General features: G+C 52.5%; 2 protein-coding genes across 13 annotated transcripts in view; both read right to left on the bottom strand.

Annotated features, from left to right (window-relative positions):
- The window catches only part of LOC123848764 (E3 ubiquitin-protein ligase RNF4), a 253,677-nt gene extending 239,103 nt beyond the window's left edge, over positions 1-14,574 (bottom strand). For 9 of the 12 annotated variants that reach the window (XR_010409238.1, XR_010409236.1, XR_010409237.1 and 6 more), the window contains exon 1: positions 14,039-14,574. Coding sequence is in view for 7 of the 12 variants with exons in the window: in XM_064584153.1 (XP_064440223.1) it covers positions 14,039-14,275 (237 nt within the window). In the remaining 5 variants the exon portion in view is untranslated. Of the gene's footprint in view, positions 1-323; positions 494-1,845; positions 4,777-14,038 lie in introns of those variants that run through there. The other 3 variants (XM_054509039.2, XM_064584165.1, XM_064584155.1) reach the window with 2 other exon arrangements.
- Positions 14,575-19,815: 5,241 nt separating this feature from the next.
- CFAP99 (cilia and flagella associated protein 99) overlaps positions 19,816-22,901 on the bottom strand; it is a 39,679-nt gene continuing 36,593 nt past the window's right edge. Inside the window, exons 13-15 of the mRNA XM_064581821.1 lie at positions 22,703-22,854; positions 21,673-21,878; positions 19,816-20,218 (exon numbers count right to left, since the gene is read on the bottom strand). Coding sequence (XP_064437891.1) covers positions 19,816-20,218; positions 21,673-21,878; positions 22,703-22,854 — 761 coding nt within the window. The remainder of the gene's footprint in view (positions 20,219-21,672; positions 21,879-22,702; positions 22,855-22,901) is intronic.

Genomic DNA, 22,901 nt, shown 5'->3' with positions numbered 1-22,901 from the left:
GTACGCTTTTCCTTCGAGAACAAGGGTTACTGAGAGGCACCTTTACGGTACTCTCATTAATGTGCCATAAGAAATAAGGTAGTTGCTTAGCCTCGAAAATACAATTCATAAGGGGGCGCCTGGGTGGTGCAGTCAGTTAAACGTCTGACTTTGGCTCAGGTTGTGATCTCAGGGTCCTGGTATCGAGCCCCATGTTGGGCTCCCTGCTCAGTGCAGTTTGCTTGTCCCTCTGCCCCCCCACCCCTACCTCGTGGGCACACTCTCACAAATAAATAAAACAACAAAATCTTTAAAAAGAAAATTCACAAGCTGATAAAACTCACAGTACTCATTGTGCTCTTTGACTTCACCCTACAGAGAAGGAAGGGACCTGTACAGAGGTTGGCAAGGAAGCTGAATGTTGACTGTTTTCAACTTCTCACATCTGCTGGTTACTCATCCTCTGGCTAGCATAGCAATTTGCAGCCAAGTAGATTTCCAGTATCTTCAAGTCCTGAAAAACAAGGGTATCAAGGTGATAACTGCTCCCACCTACATCATCAACAAGAAAGCTCAGTGCGATCCTTTACTGGTACTTTGCTGAACACTGCATGTAACTCATGTGCTTGCTTGCATATTCTTGAGAAGCAAGCACTCTTATAGAGCATTGGGTCACTTGATCCCAAAGCCTGAGATCAGACCCATTATGCCACCGCCTGCCCTTCTTTCTGGCGGCTCAAACGCATCCAGAGTCTTGTGCCAGCTGCTAGGAAAAGGCAAGAGAATCTAAACGGCCACACATGACCTCGCAGACTCCTTGCAACCAGGTGGGCATGGAGTTTCTGAGGCCAGAGCAGAGCCCAGGGCCTCTGGCTCTTTCTACAACTTCACTGTTGCCCTCTGGAGGAGCTGATAACGCAGAGGAGGAGACGAGAGTCACCTGCCCTGATTCACCCTGCATGCCTAGCTGAGACTTCTGTCACTGGCAACAGGTGAGTGGGAAAGAACCAAGAAACTGGATTGGGAAGCTAAGTGGGAGGTTCCAGGAAGGGCAGTGAAAGCAGCAAGTGAAGAACCTGCTAGAGAACTGAAAGGCCCTAGGATTTCATTCAGGGCCTTTCCACTGGGAGGCTGAAGCTACCCACCCTAAATTCAGTGTCAGAGATGCAGTGGAAAAGGGAGCAAATGAGAAACAAAAACATGGAGTCAGAAGCCAGGAGTCGGCGTGTGTGTCATCAGGGTCGAAGGGGCAAAGCTGGCTTCTGGCGGGGGAAGCCCTGAGCACTGGGCAAGGCTGAGGGACTCAGGGAGAATCAGAGCAAAGAGGAGGCTCTGTGGTCACCCACCCTGGGCAGCAGTGCTCTGGACAAGGACAGGGGTTCTCAAACTTGAGCCTGCACCAGCCTCACTAGGAAGGCTTGTGAAACCAGAGTCTCTGACTCAGCAAGTCTGGGATGGGACTCAAAATTTTGCATTTCTCACAAGTTCTGAGGCAGTGCTAATGGTGCTGCTCCTGAGGCCCCACCACAGGAACCACTGGACTAGGACAAGGACCTTGGACAGAAGGAGGCCTATCTGAGAAGTGCTGAGACGGCAGCAAAGACAGGACCACTCTCAAATCCATCCACCCAGTCATCCCCACGGCTGCTACCTGCTCCTAACAGATCTCCCACCTCCCAGTGCCCCCTCCACCCTACTGCCAGCACAGCTTCCTAACGCACACAGCTGGCCACAGCAATCAGAGCACATCTCCAGGGCCTGACGGCTGGGATGGGTCGGGCGCCTCCAAACCCCTACTTGTGCCCTTGGGCAAAGCACCAAACTCTGTGCCCTGTTTCTTCGACAACAAAACTGAGCAGCACCTACCTCAATGGGTATGTGAGGATTATAGGGGCTGGCAGAGCACTTGGAACAGTGCTGCACATTTTAAAGGCTCAATAGCCACAGGCTGATGTCGCTGACTCATTCCACCAGCACCAGCCTTGCAGTCCCTCCAAAAACACCGCCCATAGCGCAGCTCCGCCCCTCTGCTCAAGCCTAAAGTGCTGTGTAATGCCGCACCCAACCCAGCTTGAAAAAGACCGGCTCCCCACCTCATTCGCTCATCAGTATGGCTCCTGCCCTGCGAACACAGCATGAAAAAACCCAGTCATCAGCTCCCAATCTGGTGGAGGGAGGGAGGGCTGGCCCTGGCAGACAGCTCAGTGTTGGGACTGAGATGTATGAGCTACGTGTAGGAAACACAGGACAAGGAGAGGCCAGAAGGTTTTTCAGAAGCCTTCCTGATCCATCCCCCCCTCCGGCCTTTTCCCCCCAAGAGAAGCCCCTCTAGAGGGACTACCCGGCCAGCTGAGCCTTTCTCTATTACCTGGTGGTCTGCATGTGTCCACATCTGCTCCTCTGCCACCTCATTACCCACTGTGACCCTGACCGGCTGCGAGGGATGATCTCTTCACTGTGTCACTCTGTGGGCAGAGGTGCAGCTGGCATGCAGCACGACATCTCCTGACGCCCACACCACGGGGCCACAGGTGCCCCTACTCACAACGGCACACGCGTTCCTGGTAAGCTTTCCATGGAAACTGGCCTTCAGGGACCAACACCGCCCACCTGCTTTGAACAGCCTCTTAGGACTCACAAGACCACCACCCGTTCTGGAATCTAACATACCTGTGAATGTTTCTGATCCCAAGAAGTATTCACATTTGGGTGTACACCCATGATGTAGCTGTTTTGGGGAAAAGTTATCTACCTCATGGTGTATGTTAGAACTGAGAAGAATCGGGGGCGCCTGGGTGGCTCAATTGGTTAAGCATCTGCCTTTGGCTCAGGTCATGATCCCAGGGTCCTGGGATGGAGCCCCCCGTCGGGCTCCCTGTTCAGTAGGGAGGCTGCTTCTCCCCCTTCTTGTGCACACGCTCGTGCTCTTTCTCTGTCAAATAAATAAATCTTAAAAAAAAAAAAAATTGAGGAGAATCTTTGATAAAAGCGTCACTGGCAGAGAAGGAGATCCGCCTGTTGAAAAACGGGAAAAAACGTAATGCACAACCGTGGCCTGGCCATAAGCCTCTTGCCTCCCACTTGGTTACTTTTTAAGCCTTTAAACATGGTTGTTAAGACCTGTCCTATGACTGTCCCAGAGGCACCCCAACTCCTTGGCCTGCACGCCCTCCCTACTGTCTGAAACCCACCTCCTGCCGCCCTGCAGCCCAGCAAGACCACCCGGGAGCTCCCCTGGCTCGTTCTCACTCTCCATGCCCAAGGCCAGTCCAGCAATCCGTTCCAAATCTGTTTGCTTCGTCTGGGCATAGTAAGAGTTAGTGGTCAGAGGGCACAGGAAGTTGGAAGGCTGGCCTTAGGGAAATCTACCAAGGGGCTGGATGTCACCAGAGAATGAGGTGGGAAGCAGAGGGCATTCCCAGCAGACCAGTGTGGGTTGCAGGAAAGGAAGCCTTCACAGACTACAGTGTTCCTGATATTGCAGGGGATAGAGGCCACCGGATTAATAATAAGGCTGACCAAAGCTGAAGCCCAGACGTTCCTTGTACTATGTGCAAAACACTGCTTTCCAACATAGTTCATTTAACAGTCCCATCGCCCAAGAAGTGGGAAGGTATTATTAAGGTTACCATTTATTTATTATTTTTAAAGATCTGAGAGCGTGGGTGCCCATGCGCACACGCACACAAGCATGAGGGGCAGAGGGAGAAGGAGAGAATCGCAAGCAAACTCCATGCTGAGCAAGAGCCCAACGTGGGGATCGACCTCACAACCCTGAGATCATGACCTAAACACAAACAAGAGTCAGACACTTAACCGACTGAGCCACCCAGGCACCTAAGGTTACCATTTTACATGCAAGAGAGCTAAGGATGACCGTTAAGTAACCTGCCCAAAGTCCACGACTATTAAACAGTGGCCTGGATTTAAACCAGGACAGTGTGACAGCAGAACCCACACTATTAAATAAATACCATGCCAGAATCAGATGTATTATTATAGAAACAATTTGGAAAATGGATGTTTTCCAGGTTTTCAAATTTACTTTGTCCAGGAAGAAAGTCCTTCCAACAATACTATCACTCCATCTCAGCAGATGGCACCCCTGATCCTTTAGTTTCCAAGGCAAACCCTGTAGTCATTCAGGGCGCCCTAAGTGCTGTGAGGGCAGGGCACAGTCTACTTTGTACCTAGTTAATGCTGCTCACAAGCACTCATGTTTACCAAGGGAATCAATGACTCGGGAGGTGACAGTGGGGGTGGTGAATGGTGTCCCTGCAACAAAGAAAAGACCCGGGGTAGAGCATGGCACTGGGAATGGCCACAAAGGCTAGAGGCCAAGAATTCCTAAACCCCTGACAGGAAGGTAAGGACAATTCACACCAAGGTAGCTAGCTAGTCACAGAGCAGGAGAGACGCCGTAAAACTGATCAGGGAAGGGAGAAAGGAGATAGGTGTTGAGGGCAGACAGTTTTAGTTTTAGAAATGCTCGCTATGAGATACCTAAAGGCAGCTGCAACATTTAGGAGAGAGAACTGGAGTAGAGATAGAGGTTTTAGAATCTGTGTTTAAATCTGGGGAGTCAGGTAGCACAAGAAGAGCCTATAAAAAGAATAAAAAGTCAGAAACAAAGCTTTGCGAGAACCTGGAGGCATCACTTAGACCAAGCCGGCGTGTCAAGGAGGAAGCAGCAGTCAACAGGCCGGGGAGATAGAATGAGGCCAGTGAGGCGACCACAGGAAGCCAGTCACTGGTGATCTAACAAGTGCAGGCCCAAAGTGATAGGAGTTACTCAAGAAACAAACCAGCTGGGGGGCACCTGGGTGGCTCAGTCGGTGAAGCGTCTGCCTTCGGCTCAGGTCATGGTCCTGGGGTCCTGGGATCAAGCCCCATATCGGGCTCCCTGCTCAGCGGGGAGCCTGCTTCTCCCCCTGCTTGTGTGCATGTGCTCTCTCTCCCTGACAAATAAAAAAATCTTAAAAAAAAAAAAAAGAAACGAAACGAAACGAAACAAGCAAACTGGGTGGGAGTGGGGTGTGCAGAACGAGAGAAGCTGCCCTAGCTGAAGACTGTGTGGGTGGCGTGAGAGAACAGAAGACAGCAAAGATGAACGGCTGGATCATAACTCACCTCCTAACCCACACCTCAAGGGCAGGACACCCAAGGGTTTCAGAGATCTGTGTTTAGAGATCCTGTCCCGTGTGCTCTGAGGGCCGATGGGAGGCGGAACAAGTCGGAATGCAGACCAAGAGGAAGTCGGGTGACCAAGAGAACCCCAGGCAAGCAGAAAGCTGTGTGGCTCGGAGCGGGCAATGGCAGAGCGCTTGCGGGGGGGAGGGGCTAAGAGGCCACTGCAGACTGAACGGTCCACTCAATCATTCTGTCCCGTGAGAGATGGGGTTTTTCCCATGAAGTCATCACAGACACTACAGAGGATGACCCCCACTCTAGCAGAAGTGACATGTCATCACGTATGTGGTGCATGTCTTCAGACACAATGGCTAAAAACTGCTGGGCAGGCAGGAAGCAGGAAGTGTGGGCCTGGAGCTGGTTCTCCCACAGCCAAAAATGGAAGAGTCAGCAGAAAAGGGGTGGCAGGGGTGCTCCAGAGACAGAGGAAAGTGACTGTCTGCAGGGGGCCCAAGGGAAATCTAGGAGGAGCAGCTCTGTCCAGCCGGGGCGCGTGAAACCCTCCCTCACACCATGCAGGGCAGCCAAGGCTGACACAATTACCCACAGACACCTGAGACCTGACTTTCCACACGGTTCCACAATGGCCAAGCAATCTCAATTCTTAGGCGGCTCCCTGCGCTTTTCTTTCTCTTTCAGCATGCAAGCACGAGCAGGGGAGGGGCAGAGGGAGAAGCAGACTCCCCGCTGAGCAGGGAGCCTGATGGAGGCTTGATCCCAGCACCCTGAGATCATGACCTGAGCCGAAGGCAGACACCCAACCGACTGAGCCACCCAGGCACCCCTCTTTGTGCATTTTTCTATGGAAAGATGATGTGCAGACACATCAGGTCACTCATTACGTGTGCCAATTACAAGGCAGTTCTCACTATTAACTCATAAATAGCCACCATGAGACACATGTGCAGTCTCCTGTGAGTATGAATGAGCTAGCCAAGGCAACCTCTCTATGCCAGCGTGGTTGAAGCAGATAGAAGCATAAATCCTACAAAATTTCATCAGGGAGGGGCACCTGGGTGGCTCAGTCGTTAAGCGTCTGCCTTCGGCTCAGGTCATGACCTCAGGGTCCTGGGATGGAGCCCCACATCGGGCTCCCTGCTCAGTGGGGAGCCTGCTTCTCCCTCTCCCGCTCCCCCTTCCTTGTGTTCCTCTCTCGCTGTGTCTCTCTGTCAAATAAATAAATAAAATCTTAAAAAAAAAAAATTTCATCAGGGAAATGCCAATTTATCAGGTACTGGCTAGTACCAATTGTCTACCCCACATCTCCCCTTTTAAAACCCTAAACACAATCATTGCCATGTTATTTTAAGTACTTCCCTAAATGGTATTTCAAAAGTAAAATTACAGAACATGTGTTAAAAAGCAAGAATATATTAAAGACTGTTGTTGTGTATTGCCCAACTACCATTTTTTTTTTTAAAAAAAAGACTATTTGAGAGAGAGACTATTTATTTGAGAGACAGGGGGAGGGGCAGAGGGAGAGGTAGAAGCCAACTCCCTGCTCAGTAGGGAGCCCACTGCCACCAGACTACGCTGCTTCATCCCAGGACCCTGAGATCATGACCTGAGCCAAACGCAGATGCTTAACCGACTGAGCCACCCAGGAGCCCCCGCCCAACTACTTTTGTAAAGAATGTCAAAAATACCCAAGGCTGTTGGCAATGTATCAGTGCCCAGTACAGCCTGCCCTCCCGGGGAAGTGAGCAGGAGCACTAAAGTTGCCAGTAAACTTTCACTTCAAAGCTTTTTTTTTTTTTTTTAAAGTAAGCTCTACTCCCAGGTGTGGGGCTTGAACTCATGACCCTGAGATCAAGAGTCACATTTTCTACTAACTAGAACTAAGCCAGCCAGACACCCCTCCCAAGCTTTTTATTTTTAAGATTTATTTATTTTAGAGAGAGAGCAAGAGTACGCATGATGAGAGGGCAGAGGGAGAAGGAGAGAGGGAATCTTAAGCAGATTCCCCACTGAGCACGGAGCCCAACACCAGGCTCCATCTCACCACCCTGAAATCACGATCTGAGCAGAAATCTAGAGTCGGACACTTAACCGACTGAGCCACCCAGATGCACCACCCCCCCCCCCCAGCTGGGAGACACTTTATTTTTTTATTATTTTTTTTTTTTAAGATTTTATTTATTTGACAGAATAGCGAGAGCAGGAACACAAGCAGGGGAACTGGGAGAGGGAGAAGCAGGCTTCCTGCCGAGCAGGGAGCCCAATGTGGGACTCGATTCCAGGATCCTGGGATCATGACCTGAGCCGAAGGCAGACGCTTAACGACTGAGCCACCCAGGCGCCCGAGACACTTTAAATAGACAGGGTTTAGTCAATTACTCAGAAATGCTCTGTAGTGGACACAGCCCCAGAAACATCTGTAAGGAATTCACCTATAGCAGGATCCTCAGTCTCTCCCATCCATGCTCTGGGATCTCCGGGACACACCTATGACTCAAACACAGCCAAAGCAGATCCTGGCTCCTTCTCTTCTCAAAGAAGCCATTCTTATGAATTTCTCTATAGTTTCATGTGCAGGATTATGAGGAACTCCCTCCAAACATTAGGTTGACCCTTTTGTCGATGAAACCCCTGGGAGTGGGGACACCTTATTTCTCTAACAGCCATGTCTGATGCAGTTATATCACTAACTGATTTGGAGGATCTTATCTCAAGATAAAAAACTCTTGCACAGCAAAGGAAACAGTCAAGAAAACGAAAAGACAACCAACGGAATGGAAGAAGATATTTGCGGGCACCTGGATGGCTCAGATGGTTAAGCGTCTGCCTTCAGCTCAGGTCATGATCCCAGGGTCCTGGGATTGAGTCCCACACCAGGCTCCCTGCTAGGCGGGGAGCCTGCTTCTCCCTCTGCCTCTGCCTCTCTCTCTCTCTGACTCTCATGAATAAATAAATAAAACATTAAAAAAAAAAAAGATATTTGCAAATGATTTATCAGATAGAGGGCTAGTATCCAAAATCTATAAAGAACTTAACAAACTCAACACCCAAAGAACAAACAATCCAATTAAGAAACGAATGCACAGAAGACATGAACAGACATTTCTCCAAAGACAACAGACAAATGGCCAACAGACACATGAAAAAATGCTCAACAGAACTCGGCATCAGGGAAATACAAATCAAAACCACAATGAGATACCACCTCATACCAGTGAGAATGGCTAAAATTAACAAGTCCGGAAACGACAGACGTTGGTGAGGATGTGGAGAAAGAGGAACCCTCTCACACTGTTGGTGGGAATGCAAGCTGGTGCAGCCACTCTGGAAAACAGTATGGAGGTTCCTCAAAAAGTTGAAGATAGAGCTACCCTACGACCCAGCAATTGCACTACTGGGTATTTACCCCAAAGATCTGAATGGGGCACCTGCACCCCAATGTGTATAGTAGCAAAGTTCACAATAGCCCAACTATGGAAAGAGCCCAGATGTCCATCGACAGATGAATGGATAAAGAAGATGTGGTGTATATATACACAATGGAATATTACTCAGCCATCAAAAAAAAAATGAAATCTTTTTGCAATGACGTGGATGAAACTAGAGAATATTATGCTAAGTGAAATAAGTCAATCAGAGCAAGACAATTATCATATGATCTCACAAATATGTAGAAATTTGAAACAAAACTGAGGATCACAGGGGAAGAGAGTAAAAAATAAAATGAGATGAAACCAGAGAGGGAGACAAACCATAAGAGACTTTTTTTTTTTAAAGATTTTATTTATTTATTAGAGAGAGAATGAGAGAGAGAGCTTAAGAGGGGGGAGGGTAAGAGGGAGAAGCAGACTCCTCACCAAGCTGGGAGCCCGATGTGGCGCTCGATCCCGGGACTCCAGGATCATGACCTGAGCCAAAGGCAGTGGCTTAACCAACTGAGCCACCCAGGTGTCCAAACCATAAGAGACTCTTAATCACAGGAAACAAACTGAGGGTTGCCAGAGGGGAGAGGAGTGGGGGGATGGGATAACTAGGTGACAGACATTAAGGAGGGCATGTGATGTAATGAGCACTGAGTGTTATATAAGACTAATGAATCACTGACCTCTACCTCTAAAGCCAATTAAAACATTATATGTTAATCAATTGAATTTAAATTAAAAAAAAAAATAAACATATGGATGGGGGGGTGGGGAGAAAGAAACAACTGGGAAGATATCAAAAGATACTAAATCCAACCAACTCCTTTGTAGAAGGGGACAGCCGGGAAGTGAAACTGAGTGGCTCTCTCCACCTCTCTGACCGCTAACCTAATTTTCTTTCAGCCCCGGTGGCCTGGTGATACAAACAAGGCAATTTCTGGAGGCCAGGAGCAAGGGTGTATCACAAAGGAAACCTAAGGATCTATCCTTCCAGAGGTTGAAAAGATACCAGAGGCCAATGGAGCATATCAACCTCAGGTGCAGAGGCCATCAACAACTTTCCACTCTTCCCTGGGACCAAGGTCACCAACAACTTTCCACTCTTCCCTGGGACCAAGGTCACTCTACCCATGACACTCAGAGGGGGCAGGCATGCTGGGTCTGTGTGGATGGTGCCTGAACACAAAGCCTGCCAGAAAAAGCCAGCTAGGAGGCTTAGATGCTTGTACTGAATCATGAACCTAATAAGGGGTGTGTGTGGAATCAATCTAGAACTACTAAAAATGACCAAGGCACAGCCCCCGAAGGTGGTGGGGGGGAGGTGGTCAGAAGCTTACAAATATGATTCTATGGCCTGTACCTACAGCAGGGAGCAGCTGAGCAGTGCCCCACTGTGGGAGCGCCCTCATTTGCATAGCCGGTGGCAGCTGGGGTGCTTCATAAAGTACAGCAAGCTCCCGACTATGAAGGTAATGCTCTAATAGAGATGGAAAAGGAGCCAGGGGAAGTTAAAAGGCTTCACACGGTAGCTTAAAAATTACCAGGCTCCAAAAGGTCCAAGAAGAGTGCAGATGTTCCCAAACGATCACATCCATCTCCTTCACAGAATGACCTCCCTTCCCTAACCCAATGCTACCCTTTCTGGCCTCATCTGAAGTTACAGACATGTGTATTCCTAAAATATACCACACAATACAAAACACCACAGGACTTACGGGAAAACAATGAAATCAGGCGAACGGTGCTAAAAACCTTTGTCAGTGTCACACACACACAAGTCAAGAATCTAAGAGAACAGAAGCACACCTCTGCGCGTGTTAAATGGTCAGGAGATGCACAAATACTTTACAAGGGTTGCAGCTTCTGAGTTACTGGGAATCAGGGAGAATTTTTTTAAACAGAAGATGTGTATGGGTGTGGCTCATAATACAGACAGTCACTGAGAAAGCTGGTAGATGTATGAGGTGTGTACTGTCTACAGTCAGTGTGACTTGATTCAGCTCAGTTCTATTTTGTTTTCATCTAGTATTTCCCATAGATGAAATTATGCACAGCAAACTCAAAATCCCTGTTCAAACTGTTCCTAGTCTATCAATCCCATTGGAACAAATCATGCTTCCAAACAAGTGTTTAAAGCAGAACTGACTGTACTTTACTCTGGTACCCTGGCCTTCAGTCACCTGCTGCAGGCTCTTCCTAATAGCAGGGCCATAATCTGATCCACACTGTCCCCTTGCCTTCAAGGGTCCCATACCCCCTCCCACTTTGGGAAACTCCTGTTCATCCTTCAAGACCTACCTCCCTTTCTCCTGCTCCTCCTGGTCCTAATCTAACCGTTTCTTCTCCTGTACTCAACATGGTCAACCTGACTTCAAGTCCAATACTTACCGCCGTGTCCCCTTCTCTTAGCACAAACAGGCTGACTACATAAATCATGACTTTCTTCCACTGAAATTAAACTATCAAGGTGCACCTGGGTGGTTCAGTCAGTGAAGCATCTGCTTTTGTCTCAGGTCATGATCCCAGGGTCCTGGGATGGAGCCCCATGTCGGGCTCCCTACTCGGCGGGGAGTCTGCTTCTCCCTCTGCCGCCCCCCCATGCTCTCTCTCTAATAAAGAAAATCTTTAAATAATTAATAAAATCTTAAAAAAAGAAACTAAACCATCAAACTCATTAGATGCTTGACAGAGATGGCAGAGTATTTTTGAGGTGAAAAAAAGGATGAAAAGGGGATATGGAACCTTAACATTGCAAGTAAAAATATAATCACCATCAGGAAACAAAGGAAGATTTAAAAACAGACCATCACCATAGGAGAAAAGGAAAGAACATCTCATCTCCACAGACATAATGGCTAGAAGAGATCTCGGTGTTGTGAGTTTGAGCCCCATGTTGGGTGTAGACATTACTCCAGGAAAGCCTTAGGGTCATAATTTCATTTTACACAAGGAAGCTACTGATAATACTTATTTTGAAACATTTTCAGGCCTTTCCTACACTGCTCGGTGTTGGCATGAATAATAAACTTGACAACCCTTATTTATACCTGGGGAAAAAAACCCTTCCAAGGTAATTCTGTAGCAGCACTCTCCAATCCAACCTCAGGGCCTTTCTCACACTTGAACTCTGACCTTGGGATGCAGTACTGCCTGAGCTGTGGGCCTTCCTCCTCAGAGGGAAACCTTAAAATGCCTTGCTCTACAACCCCCAAAGCCCTGCTGAGAAACAAGCTAGTTAGGAAAGGTAAGTTACAAGAGCATATATGTGAATGACACCTCAATAAATAAGAGTCAGCCCTGTCAGATCTACAGAAGCCACCTAATCCAAGGTCAGAGAAAGATGTAGGTAAATAATTTCAAAATATGACACTGATAACTTACACACAAAGAACACACAAAGCCATGTTTATACAGCATAAAACCAATTACCTTCTGCACGCATTTGCATTCAGTAGCACCTCAAATCTTTTCCAGAAACTGGTGGGGGTATAAACTACTGGACATGAACTTTTCAACAGCCTTTTAAGTAAAATGCCAATGGAGAACTGCCACGACTGGCAATCACTGCCCCGAGTTTGGTCCCCAGTCCCCACCGTGGTCCAAGTCACACTTCTCTCTTCCTAACTGGTCCAGAGGCCACTAGTCTCGCGCATCTTTCTAAGCCATCCTCACAGTACGGTGATTTTTCTAAAATGCAAACCTAACCATGTTACTTCCTTGCTTAGAACTTCATTTGTGGTTTTTCCCACGTGGTCTTAACGTAAATTCTGAATTCATTAACTTGGGGCACAGCAAAGACCTTTTTCCATCCGGTTCCTGCTTACCTCTCCAGTCCCGTCTCTCCCACAGTATGTATTTCAACCCCAAGGAATTTCTCTCATTCCCTCCACCCTCGCTCCTCAGTTAAACGAGGAGTTGTACCCTGCCTGTTCTGCTCACGGCTCTACCCCAAGCAGAAAGCTTGGCACACAGAAGACCTCAAAATGTACTTAGAATTTTTAAAGTACGCATTCTCAAAGGGGATGAAAAAACATCTCATTCTTTTTATGTACAAAGCATAGATACACATACGGTACATAAAAAGACCTACGGTATGTAAGAAGCAGTAACATTTCATGGAGAGGGCAATTAAGAAAACTCAAAGAGGTGGGGGAATTCATCTTAAAAAAAAAAAAAAGAAGATTGATAAACACTGTATTAACGTAAGATTTTTAAGCCTGAGTTAGAAGCTCAAGCTCAGGCAATACAAAAACCAGCAACACCACGTCTTTCTACTTGAATGTTCCCATTTCACCGGCAGCTCAGACAAAAGTGAACCCAGTATGTCTCCCCACCCGTTAAAAAAAACAACACACCACCAGTCACACAAAGCGATTCCCTTCAACGTCTCTGTCCTTCATCGCCAGTGGTCCCCAAACTCCTGGTCGCTGAACTTAAAGGCCTAGTCCTGCAGCCACAGGAAAAGCGAGGTTCCAGGCTAGCTCTGCCGTCAACCAGTTAGATGGCTTCCTGACCTTGGGCCACCGCCTCAGTCTCCCCAACCACTTAGGCAGCCCCGGCTGAGCGCAGGACTGCGGAGCTCAGACCCTGGGTCTGGCTCCGAGACCCTGACGCAGAAGCAGAACGGAGGTGTGACTGTGAACGTCGATGGGCACGGACAAGGATAAGCAAAAGCCAAAACCCCACAAAAACGGCTACCGCGGCAAGTCCAGGCTCCGAAACTTCCCCCTTCTCCCTGGACCGGTCAAAGGGCGGACAGCGGCGTTCGCCGAGCACTCCGTGTCGGGCCTCTAGCCTCCCCGAGACCCCGCTCACTCTTCAGACTCTGCGGGCGCCCGAGGGGCGGGGCCGGCCGCAGGCCTCAGCGCTCCAGCGCCCCCCGCAACGACCGGAAACTGAGGACTCCCTAAGCCCAGCCCCGGGTGGGCGCTCCCCCGGCCGGCCCCCGCCGCCCCCGGTGCCGCCAGCCCAGGAGGCTCCGCCACGAGGCCCGGGCGGACGCGCAGGCCAGCGATGGCTGGGCGGCGGCGCGAGCGCACAAAGGAGGCGGCGTCAGAGGGGAACAAAAACCTGGCCGGGGCCTCCGCCGAGCGGCCCGCACAGGCCCGCGCCCCAGGCCGCCCTGCCCGACTCCCGGAGTGACCTTGGCGCGTCCACCCCGCTCCCCAGCCCCGGCTTCGCTGCCTTCGCTACAACCGAGCGCCGCGGCCGCGGCCGCAGCCGCCGGGGCAGCCCAGGCCCCTGGCGAGGCGCTCGCAAGCCCGTTCCCCGCGCCAAGCCGGGCGCGGGCGGCCACGCGGACCACGGGGCGTGGCGGGCGAGCGGGCCCGCGGGCCCGCGGGAGGCCCGGCCGGGCGTCCGGCCCGCGCTGGCTTGGCCGCGCCACGGCGGGCCGCCGCGCCGCGGGCCTCCGCAGGCCTCGAAGCCGTCCGAATCCCGCCTCCGCCCGGCCCTGGCTGGCCGCTCGCTCTCCGCGAAGCCTGACTTACCGGGAGCGGGACTGGTGCGGCAGGAGCCGCCGCCGACGCACTCGGGCGAGGAAGCACCCCCGGAAGCCACGGAGGAGTAACCCTCAAGCAAGACGCCGCCGCCTCAACAGCTACCACTTCCGCTCCTGAGGCCTGGGCTCCACCCCCCGCGCACTCCCATTGGCCGTCGTCCCTCGACTCCCGCGGTCTACCGGTCCAGGAGGTATGTTTTCCAATCCTATTGGATAAGAAAACCATCTATTACCGCTTTGAAATGCGCCTCTTTCCGGCCCCGCCCACGCCCGCGAGCTCGCGCTCCCGCCTTCCCGCGAGAGTCGGGGTCTGCGCCCCTCGGTGCGCAGGGCCTCTCGGGAGTTGTGGTTTACTGGGCGACTGCCGCCGCGGGCTCCCGGCGCTCTGATCCTGGCCACGCACCGCCGGCGACGGCGCGGAGCTGGATGTTAGTTCAGGGCAGCCTTTCCGGGGCCCGCTCGCGGCCTTCTCCGGGCCTAAGTTCTCTTTCCTGTTAGCGCGGCCTTTGTGAGCAATGGCCCCGGGGTCTCTACTGCCGGCCAGAACCCGGAACGGAATCTGCACCAACTCCAGGGCGCTCGCGACACGACGTGCCAGGCCCTGGGCGGGGCTTCCGGTCCCAGGGATCCCGGACTGCTTCCCAGGCCGGCGGTGAAGACAGGACGGAAGTCCAGCCTCGCCCGTTCGCGGGACCCGGAGGAGGCACTCAACCAGAGTCCCTGGGAGGGCTCTCCGGAGGAAACGACTTCGGAGCTGGGAACCGAAAGGACTAGAAAGGAGGAGAGCGAGCTCCGAAGAGGGAGCCTGGGTGGGGAGAGACAGGCTGGCATGTCCAGGAGACTGCAGGCTGCCCGCTGTGCGAGGAGCAGAGCTGGGGAGCGGTGGCTCTGGGGGGAGGCAAGAGCCATGTTGTGCAGGGACCGATACCACGTTGAGTCTGGATTATCCCGAGGGCAGTGGGTGTGGGAAAGGAAGGACTGAACCCCTGGGGGAGCACTCTGGCCCAGGGCTAGTCCTGGGAAGCGGGTCATGGCCCCGGGCAGAGGCCCGGAGCTCTCTGGGGCATCTGGCATAACTCCAGGGGTTAAGAGCGTGCGGACTCTGGACCCTGCCTGCCTGAGTGTGAATCCCAGATCCACTGTTTAAGCAGGTCTCACCGGTCCCCTCACCTGGCATATGGGGATAACAGTCCAGTACCCGCCTCAGAGGGGGAAGGTGGGGAGGACCCCACCCAGAACAGCACAGGTTCAGAACCTCAGGAGAAAAGCAGGTGGTGGGTTCCTAGAGTTCAGCTGCCAGAACTGGTCTTGGACATGGATTTGGCAATAGAAAGCCTAACTTGTCCCTCCTGTTCTGAGGGAACCCAGATCCAGGCCATGGCCATCATGGCTGGTCCCCAAACACCCTCAGGCAGTGAGGACATCACTCCAAGTGCTTCGGATGGACTTTTACTAAGAGGGGTTCTTCAACCCAGAAGATTGAGTCATGTATGGAAATGACTAAGCAGATCAAAACCAGAGAGCATTCGTGCTTTTGTGTTGAGTTTACAAGTAGTCTTTGTGTTTGATACTTATGTAATTGTAAAAGAATTTGACATGGCAGATAAATCCGATTCTGCATGAAACATGTTGAGTATTGATTTTTTTTTTAAATATTTTATTTATTTATTTGACAGAGAGAGACACAGAGAGAGAGGGAACACAAGCAGGGGGAGTGGGAGAGGGAGAAGCAGGTTTCCCGCAGAGCAGGGAGCCCGATGTGGGGCTTGATCCCAGCACCCTGGGATCATGACCTGAGCCGAAGGCAGACGCTTAACGACTGAGCCACCCAGGCGCCCCGAGTATTGATTTTGATAGTGATTTTAAGTTGGAAGGTACAAGATACTAGTTTGTCATCAATTGTTATATTAAAGAGAATTTACAAATTTAAGAGAAATTAGACCTTTAATACAAAATTGGGAATCCTTAAATACTTGATAAGACCGCCAACAAATGCTAAAAAATAAGTTTAGACTGTACATGTATAAATGCAGTTTAAAATGTTAAAGGGCAGGGCCGCCTGGGTGGCGAAGTCGGTTAATTGTCCTCTTGGTTTCAGCTCAGGCCATGATCTCAGTGGTGGTGGGATAGAGCCCTGTGTCTGGCTTTGCGCTCAGCAGGGAGTCTGCTTGAGATTCTCTCCCTCTGTGTCCCCCCCCAGTGCTTGCACTCTCCCTCCCTCCCTCTTTCTCTAAAATAAAATAAATCTCAAAAAAAATGCTAAAGGGAATTTCAGCTTGTAAATGGAAGCATACACAACTAATCAAAACGATAGTTATAGATTTAAAAAATAAGATTAATAATTTGAATTTCACAACCTAAAGAAAAGCTAGGGTTTTCTATTTGTAACTTTATTTTTTCTTAAGATTTTATTTATTTCAGGGGCGCCTGGGTGGCTCAGTCATTAAGCATCTGCCTTCGACTCGGGTCGTGATCCTGAGGTCTTGGTATCGAGCCGTGTAATGGGCTCCCTGCTCCGCAGGAAGCCTACTTCTCCCTTTCCCACTCCCCCTGCTTGTGTTCCCTCTCGCTGTGTCTCTCTCTGTCAAATAAATAAAATCTTTAAAAAGATTTTATTTATTTCAGAGAGAGAATGAGCGCGCTGGTGGGCAAGCATGAGCGGGGGAGGGGCAGAGGGAGAAGCAGGCTCCCCACTGAGCAGGGAGCCCCATGCGGGGCTCCATCCCAGGACCCTGGGAAATGACCTGAGCTGAAGGCAGATGCTTAATGGGCTGAGCGACCCAGGTGCCTCTCTATTTGTAACTTTAATACATCACATTAAAGATGTAATGTTGAGGGGCGCCTGGGTGGCTCAGTCAGTTGAGCGTCCAACCCTTGATTTCAGCTCAGGTCATGATCTCAGGGTCGTGACCTTCAAGTTCTTTCTGAACTTCATTTGACATTGAACTTGGGGTGTGAACATCCCTGGCTCCCTCACAGCTAATGCCTCTGGCCCTGAATGTTTCCAGCTCAGAGAAAAGACTGGAACTTTGGTGCTTCCAAGTGCCATACAGCTAATGTAGATTCCTGGGCATCACCCCAGAACCTGAATCTCTGTGGATGAGGTCGGAGAATCTGCTTTTTACTATTTGCAAAGAACCTCTAGCCAAGTGAGTTTCAGGTACTGTCAATGAGGGTCTTCTGGCTGCACTTATGCAGAAAATACACTGAAGCAGAAGGTCAATTCCCTGGGTGGTCCAGAGAGTGCTTTCTCAGCATGAGCTGGACCTGGCTTCTCTTGGCTGGCCCTCTTTCCAGGGGCAGTTTGACTCTCTCTCAAAGGGCTCATGAAGGGGGTGCCTGGGTGGCTCAGTGTGTTAAGTGTTCGACTCTCGGTTTTAGCTCAGGTCATGATCTCAGGGTTGTGGGATCAAACCCCACGTCCAGCTCCGGGTGCTCCCCCCTCCCAAAATAAATTTAAAAAAACTTTTTTTTTTTTTAAAAGGCTCTTGCATGTAGGGGGAAGCCTCAGTAAATGAAGGCCAGTTAGCTGCTACCTCTGAACAAACCTCAAAGCTCAGTGCTTTGAACAAACAGGCATTTATTGTTAATGACTCTACAAGTTAGTGGGGGCAGGGAGAGGGTTCGGGTTCTGGCTGGCCTCACATGTTGGGTTCTGCTGGTTTGTAGTACGAGTGAGGATGGCTTCTGCTGGGACAACTGGCTGACCTCATATAGTGTCTCATCCCAGCGGGCCACCCTGGACATGCTCACATTGGGGCTGGGCAGGGTTCCAAGAGAACAAGAGGGAGCTCCAAGGCCACATGAGGCCCGGCCTCCGAACCAGCACACAGCCACTTCTGCTGCCCCCTATTGGCCAACACAAGTCAGCCCAGATTCAAGGACTGAGGGAAATAGACTGCCTCTTAGTGGGAGGTCACGAGGCAGGGGACCTGGATACTGGAGACATTTTGCCATCAATCTAGAACATAAGGCCTGCCCTCAGGCCACAGCCTCAGGGGCTGGCCCAAGGCCTATTCCCCCTCAGGTTGGTATGGAGCAGAAGCTCCAGGTACTCTGAGCAGCTGCCCAGTCCAAGAGGGCAGTTAGGGACGTTGGTGTGCCCTGCCAACCAGCATCATTGCCAATAGCACCTCCCCGCCTCTGCTCGAGAAGCCAGTTGGAGAGGTGAAGGGTTGTTCTCCCCTCCTCCTGCCACGGTGCTTGCTTTGGGCACCGATAAAGACCTTCCCCCACTGCAGGAACTGGCTCCGCAGAGCTTGTTCAATTCAGGCCAGTGAGACTGGAGCAGATGTTCACACAAGGCCTTGAGGACAGACAACCCTCCTGAGAGAGCCACCAGGGAGAGATGACCCTTATTCCTCGATTTCGTGAGGCTGGAACTGCTACCAGCTTGAAGACCAAACTCCTGCATCAGGCATGTCCTGAAGCCCACCCCACCTTTGGACTGCCAGTTACAGGAGTTAATAGTTCATCCTTTGAAACTCTCAGAGCTCCTGAGGGACTCTGGACAGGTCATCATCAATGTATTTCCTTGATATCAAATGAAGTGGGTTTGAATCACATGTAACACAGGATATAAGAAATGTCACATTTGTTTCTTTAAATGAAATTTAATCTGCCCCCAGCCTTTTTGACAGGGAGGTAGGAAATTCCTTTCTATTGACCTGGGTAAGTCCTGCGTTTCTGACACTGTTCAAAATACTGGGGGAGAACGCTTGTGTTCAGTCTGTTGTCTTACTTCAAAATGCCCATGTTCCTGGTTGGAATGTGCCCTGAGGTTCAGCCTCCCTCTCTGAGGTGTCATCTCCCCCGCAGACCCAAGGAGGATGTCAGCTTTGGGGGCATCTCTCTCCTGGACACCTACCTACTTGGCTGTTTCCAGCCTCTCCCCCACGGCCTTGCCCAGACTATGTGCTCTCTGGAGCTGCACACCTTGTGCTTCAGTCATGAATCTGCATTTCCACAGCATGCTTTCGCTGGGTCAGCCTGTCCACAAGGTCATGCCCTCTCCAGCCTGGCGCTGGATCCAGAGGAACCAAGAAAATGAGTGTGTCCTTGTCTGGGCTCATGCCCACTGTCTCCAGTCATGTTCCTTTGGTGTTGCTGGAGAAGGCTGGGTGGCGCTCTAAAATCATGCAGACTTAGCTTTGGGTGAAGGCTTTTGGGGCTGGTTACTTTACCTCTTTGAGGACTCCTGGCCTCATCAGCAGAATGGGGGTAGGGGACAGTTCCTGCATCCCCATGGGCCCCCTCCCCGCTATGGCCGCAGTGAGGTTTGCTGGAGATAAGTCAGGAGATAGGCCATTTCCCAGGGGCTCAAGCATCCTGGCCCCTTCAACCAAACTCACGCGCACAACCACACAGGTTAAGCCGTCAGACTCCGGGCAGAGAGGGGGATTCCAAGTTTTCACGTGCAGAGGTGGCTCTGGGAGCTTTGAGGAGGGGCGTGGCCAATGCTTTGCCCTGGGCCCTAGGTAAGGGCTAGGACCTAGGCAAGGGTGGCCAGATTTACCATATAAAATACAGGACACCCAGTAAGTTTGAATTGCCGGTAAAAAGCGGATACTTTTTTTGGCGCGTTTGTCCCAGGCAGTAACTGGGCGTCTTACATTTTATACCGCAACCCTGTTCTGGGCGGGGGGCTCTGCGGCGGCTGAGGGCGTGGAGCCGGGCGAAGGGGCGGAGGAAGAGGAGGCGCGCCCCGCCCGCCGCACCGTCGCCCGCGCGGGATGCGCGGCGGCTGGGCGGCGGGCCCGGCCCGGCTCAGGCGGCCTCCAGGCGGCGCCCGGGCCCGCCGGCCGAGCTACTCAGCAGCAGCGCCCGCAGCCGGCGCTCCCGGCTCCGCTGCAGCTCCTGCCAGTGCCGCTCCTCCAAGTGCGCCTGCGGACGGGCCCTCGGCGAGGTCGGCGCGGGCCCAGCGACCCTGCGCCCCCATCCGCGGCCTCCCCCGCCCCCCGAGGACGCCGGGCCCCCAGCCTCCCGCCAGCTCCCGGAGCTCACCCACGGCCGAGGGCGCGCGGGTCCCGGCGCCGACGCCGGCTTCGGGGCTGCCTGCGTGCGGCGGCGCTCCGCCACCTTCTCTTGGATCTTGCGCTGCAGCTCCAGCACGCGCTCGTCCCGCGAGGGCGTCCCCGGGGCCGCAGACCGGGCTTTCCTCTCCTCCCACCTGAGCGGGCGACAGGGCGGCCTGAGGAGGGGCCCTCGCGGCAGGTTACCGGGAGTGTTTCCGGTGCCGGGGGAGAGGCTCTCCGAGGACCGCCGGGGTGCCGCCCGGCGCCACGGCCTGTTGGCTCTGCACGTAACGTCATGGAAACGTACCCCATGTCTATTAGCTACGGAGGTATTTGGAGCAAAAAAGGGAAAACCCTCTTTTACCTTGGGCTCTCCTTGCCACTCTTGCCTAGGGGCAAGAGCTGCGAATACAGCTTTGCAAATCTCTATCATACTAGGCCATTTTTCCTTCCAAAATGAGGCCTCACTCTACAGACTGTTCCCTGATGGCTTTGGGTTAAGTGCACATCACGGCACCGCCAGGCAGACTGCCCACGAGAATGGTCCTGGTGAATCAATGCCACGAGGTCTGGCTGCACGCGGAGGGCTCCAGGAGCCTCGTTAGCAGGTTTGGATCCTTGGAGGCTCCCCAGCACCAACCAGACTGCACGTGGGGTCTGTCAGGCCGAGTCTGGAAGCGGTGAAGTCTCCCACGTGCCTGCCACCTTGGGGACCTGCTGGGTGGCCAGCCAGCCTTGCCTGGACAGCCCCCACAGTTGTCACAGGGCCTCCTCCAATTGTAACCCGAGCAGCAGTCGCTCAGGATCAATAGTGATGGGTTTTGTGACAGTCCTCCCTTCTGTCCACCCCACCCCAGTTACACACTTTCTCTGGAGCCCTGGGTGCCAGACCCTGAACCAGGCTATGCTATGACAGGGCTGGGTGCCACCTGACCCAGGGGGGTGACCATGCTGCCACGGGACAGACGCATGGGGCTGGAAAAGCCACCACAGTGTTCCCCAAAAAAGGGGGTACGTGTGCACGTGCTCTCCATTAAAAGAGAGAAGTCAAGTCAAGATGCCTGACAATCAAATGCTGTGTGAATCTCAGCCAGGTTCTGGTTTAAAAAGAAAAAAAAAAAGACAATTACAGCACACAATCTTTTAAAACTATAGCAGACAGTCTTGGGACCCTAGGGAAACATGAATACGGAGAGGATATTTAGATGATGGGAATTTTTGTTGAAATATCTAGTTGTGTAATTGTGCTGTGGTTATGCAGGAACATGTCTTTTTTTCAGAAGATGCACACCAAAGTGTTCAGGAGTGAAGAGTGTCTGATGTCTGCAACTACTTCCAGATGGTTCTTTAGGGACAGATAAGTGGCTAGCTAGATGGAACACATGGCAAAGGTCGTACTCGTGACCTACATGGGAACATTTTGCATCCAAGCCCTCACTGCACGATTTTTTCACATCTGAAAATGATATATAAAATAGTTGGGGTGGGAGAAGCTATTGCAAGGAAACTGCAGGAGGGCGGTGTGTTGTTGTAGGGAGAACCCGCCCGGGAGGAGGCTCGCTGCGTGCTCCTGCCAGAGGCGCCTGCCCCGGGGACCACCAGTACCGACCTCAAGGCCGCAGACCTCCCCATGGCCGCGCGGCACAGTGAGATCTGCTCCACCATATTCTGCAGTTCCTGGCTTCTGGCGCGCTTGCCCTGGATGATCTGGTCTCGCTTCTCTTCCTCTTCGCGCCGCTGGGTCTCCTTGAGCAGGGCCAGCCGCTCACGAAGCTCCACCACAGACATCTCCCCTTCCAGGCCATACCCAGGGATCTGCAGGGTGATGGGGAGAGCCGAAGCTGGGAGTCAGGCCCATGCCCAGCCTGCAGGGCCGTCTCCTGTGCCCTGACGTGTCTTCTGCCCCAGCACTGGTGCCCCTCCCCCAATTCCCTCGGTCTGGCCTCTGTGCCCAGGAGACCTCCTTCCCTCTGCTCAGGAGCCCTGTGTAACATGTCTGCCATTCAGCCTCTCCAGCCTGGACCCCCCTCTGGTGACTGCACATCGCAGCTGGGTGCCCTGTAGGCGCCTCTACTGGGGTACGGCCCAAACGGAGCTCACTGCTGTCTCCCCAAGCCAGGCCCCATGGCCTGGGCTGAGTGCCCTCTGGACTTCCCACATCCCCTGGGATCAGGCCCAGTTCCCAGACCAGCTGCCGTGGCCCTTCCAGGCCGGCTCCCGCCTCACCAGATGCCAGCCTGGCTTCTCCTGGTTCTTCGCACACAGGCTTCCAGAGACCAGTGCTCTCCTCTCAGCCTCTGTGCATCCAGCCTCTGCGCACCTGCACTGTTCTTACACTGCCCTGCCCGCCTGGGCCTGGGGAGTCCTGCGACCACCTTCAACCTGTTGAAGCCTAGCTTGTGAAGCCTACCTTGCCCCCTCCCAGGGCCCCTGGGCCCTGGCCCCCGGAGGTCACAGAGGTCTCCCTGACAGGACTGTGGAGTCTTGGGCCAGCCCTAGGCCTGGCACGTGGCAGGTGCCGCATCCACAGCTGGGCGTGCCACTCGTGCCGGGTGGACCTTGGCTTGGGACCGGTGGGAATTGTGGACATGCCCTCCCATGGCAGTGCCAGGCTCCCCTAGGACAGGCCGTGTCCTTACCTGGGTCAGGTCCACGAGCTTGCCCTTGCGCACGGGCTGGGTCTCCAGGGCCCGAAGCTGGGAGACGAGCTCGCAGCGCTCCTTCTGCTCCTCCTTGGCTGCCTGTAGAGTGCGCTGCAGCAGCTCCCGGCTCTCCTCTATCACCTCCTGAACTTGGGGGCCAAGCAGGGTGCTGAGGGGCTCGGAGGGCAGCCGGCCC

The sequence above is a fragment of the Mirounga angustirostris genome, unplaced genomic scaffold, assembly GCF_029215605.1.
Source record: "Mirounga angustirostris isolate CCGP_5_RB_7025 unplaced genomic scaffold, mMirAng1.0.hap1 SCAF_2, whole genome shotgun sequence".
In the NCBI taxonomy this organism is placed as follows: domain Eukaryota; kingdom Metazoa; phylum Chordata; class Mammalia; order Carnivora; family Phocidae; genus Mirounga; species Mirounga angustirostris.
This window is presented reverse-complemented; position numbering and strand designations above follow the sequence as displayed.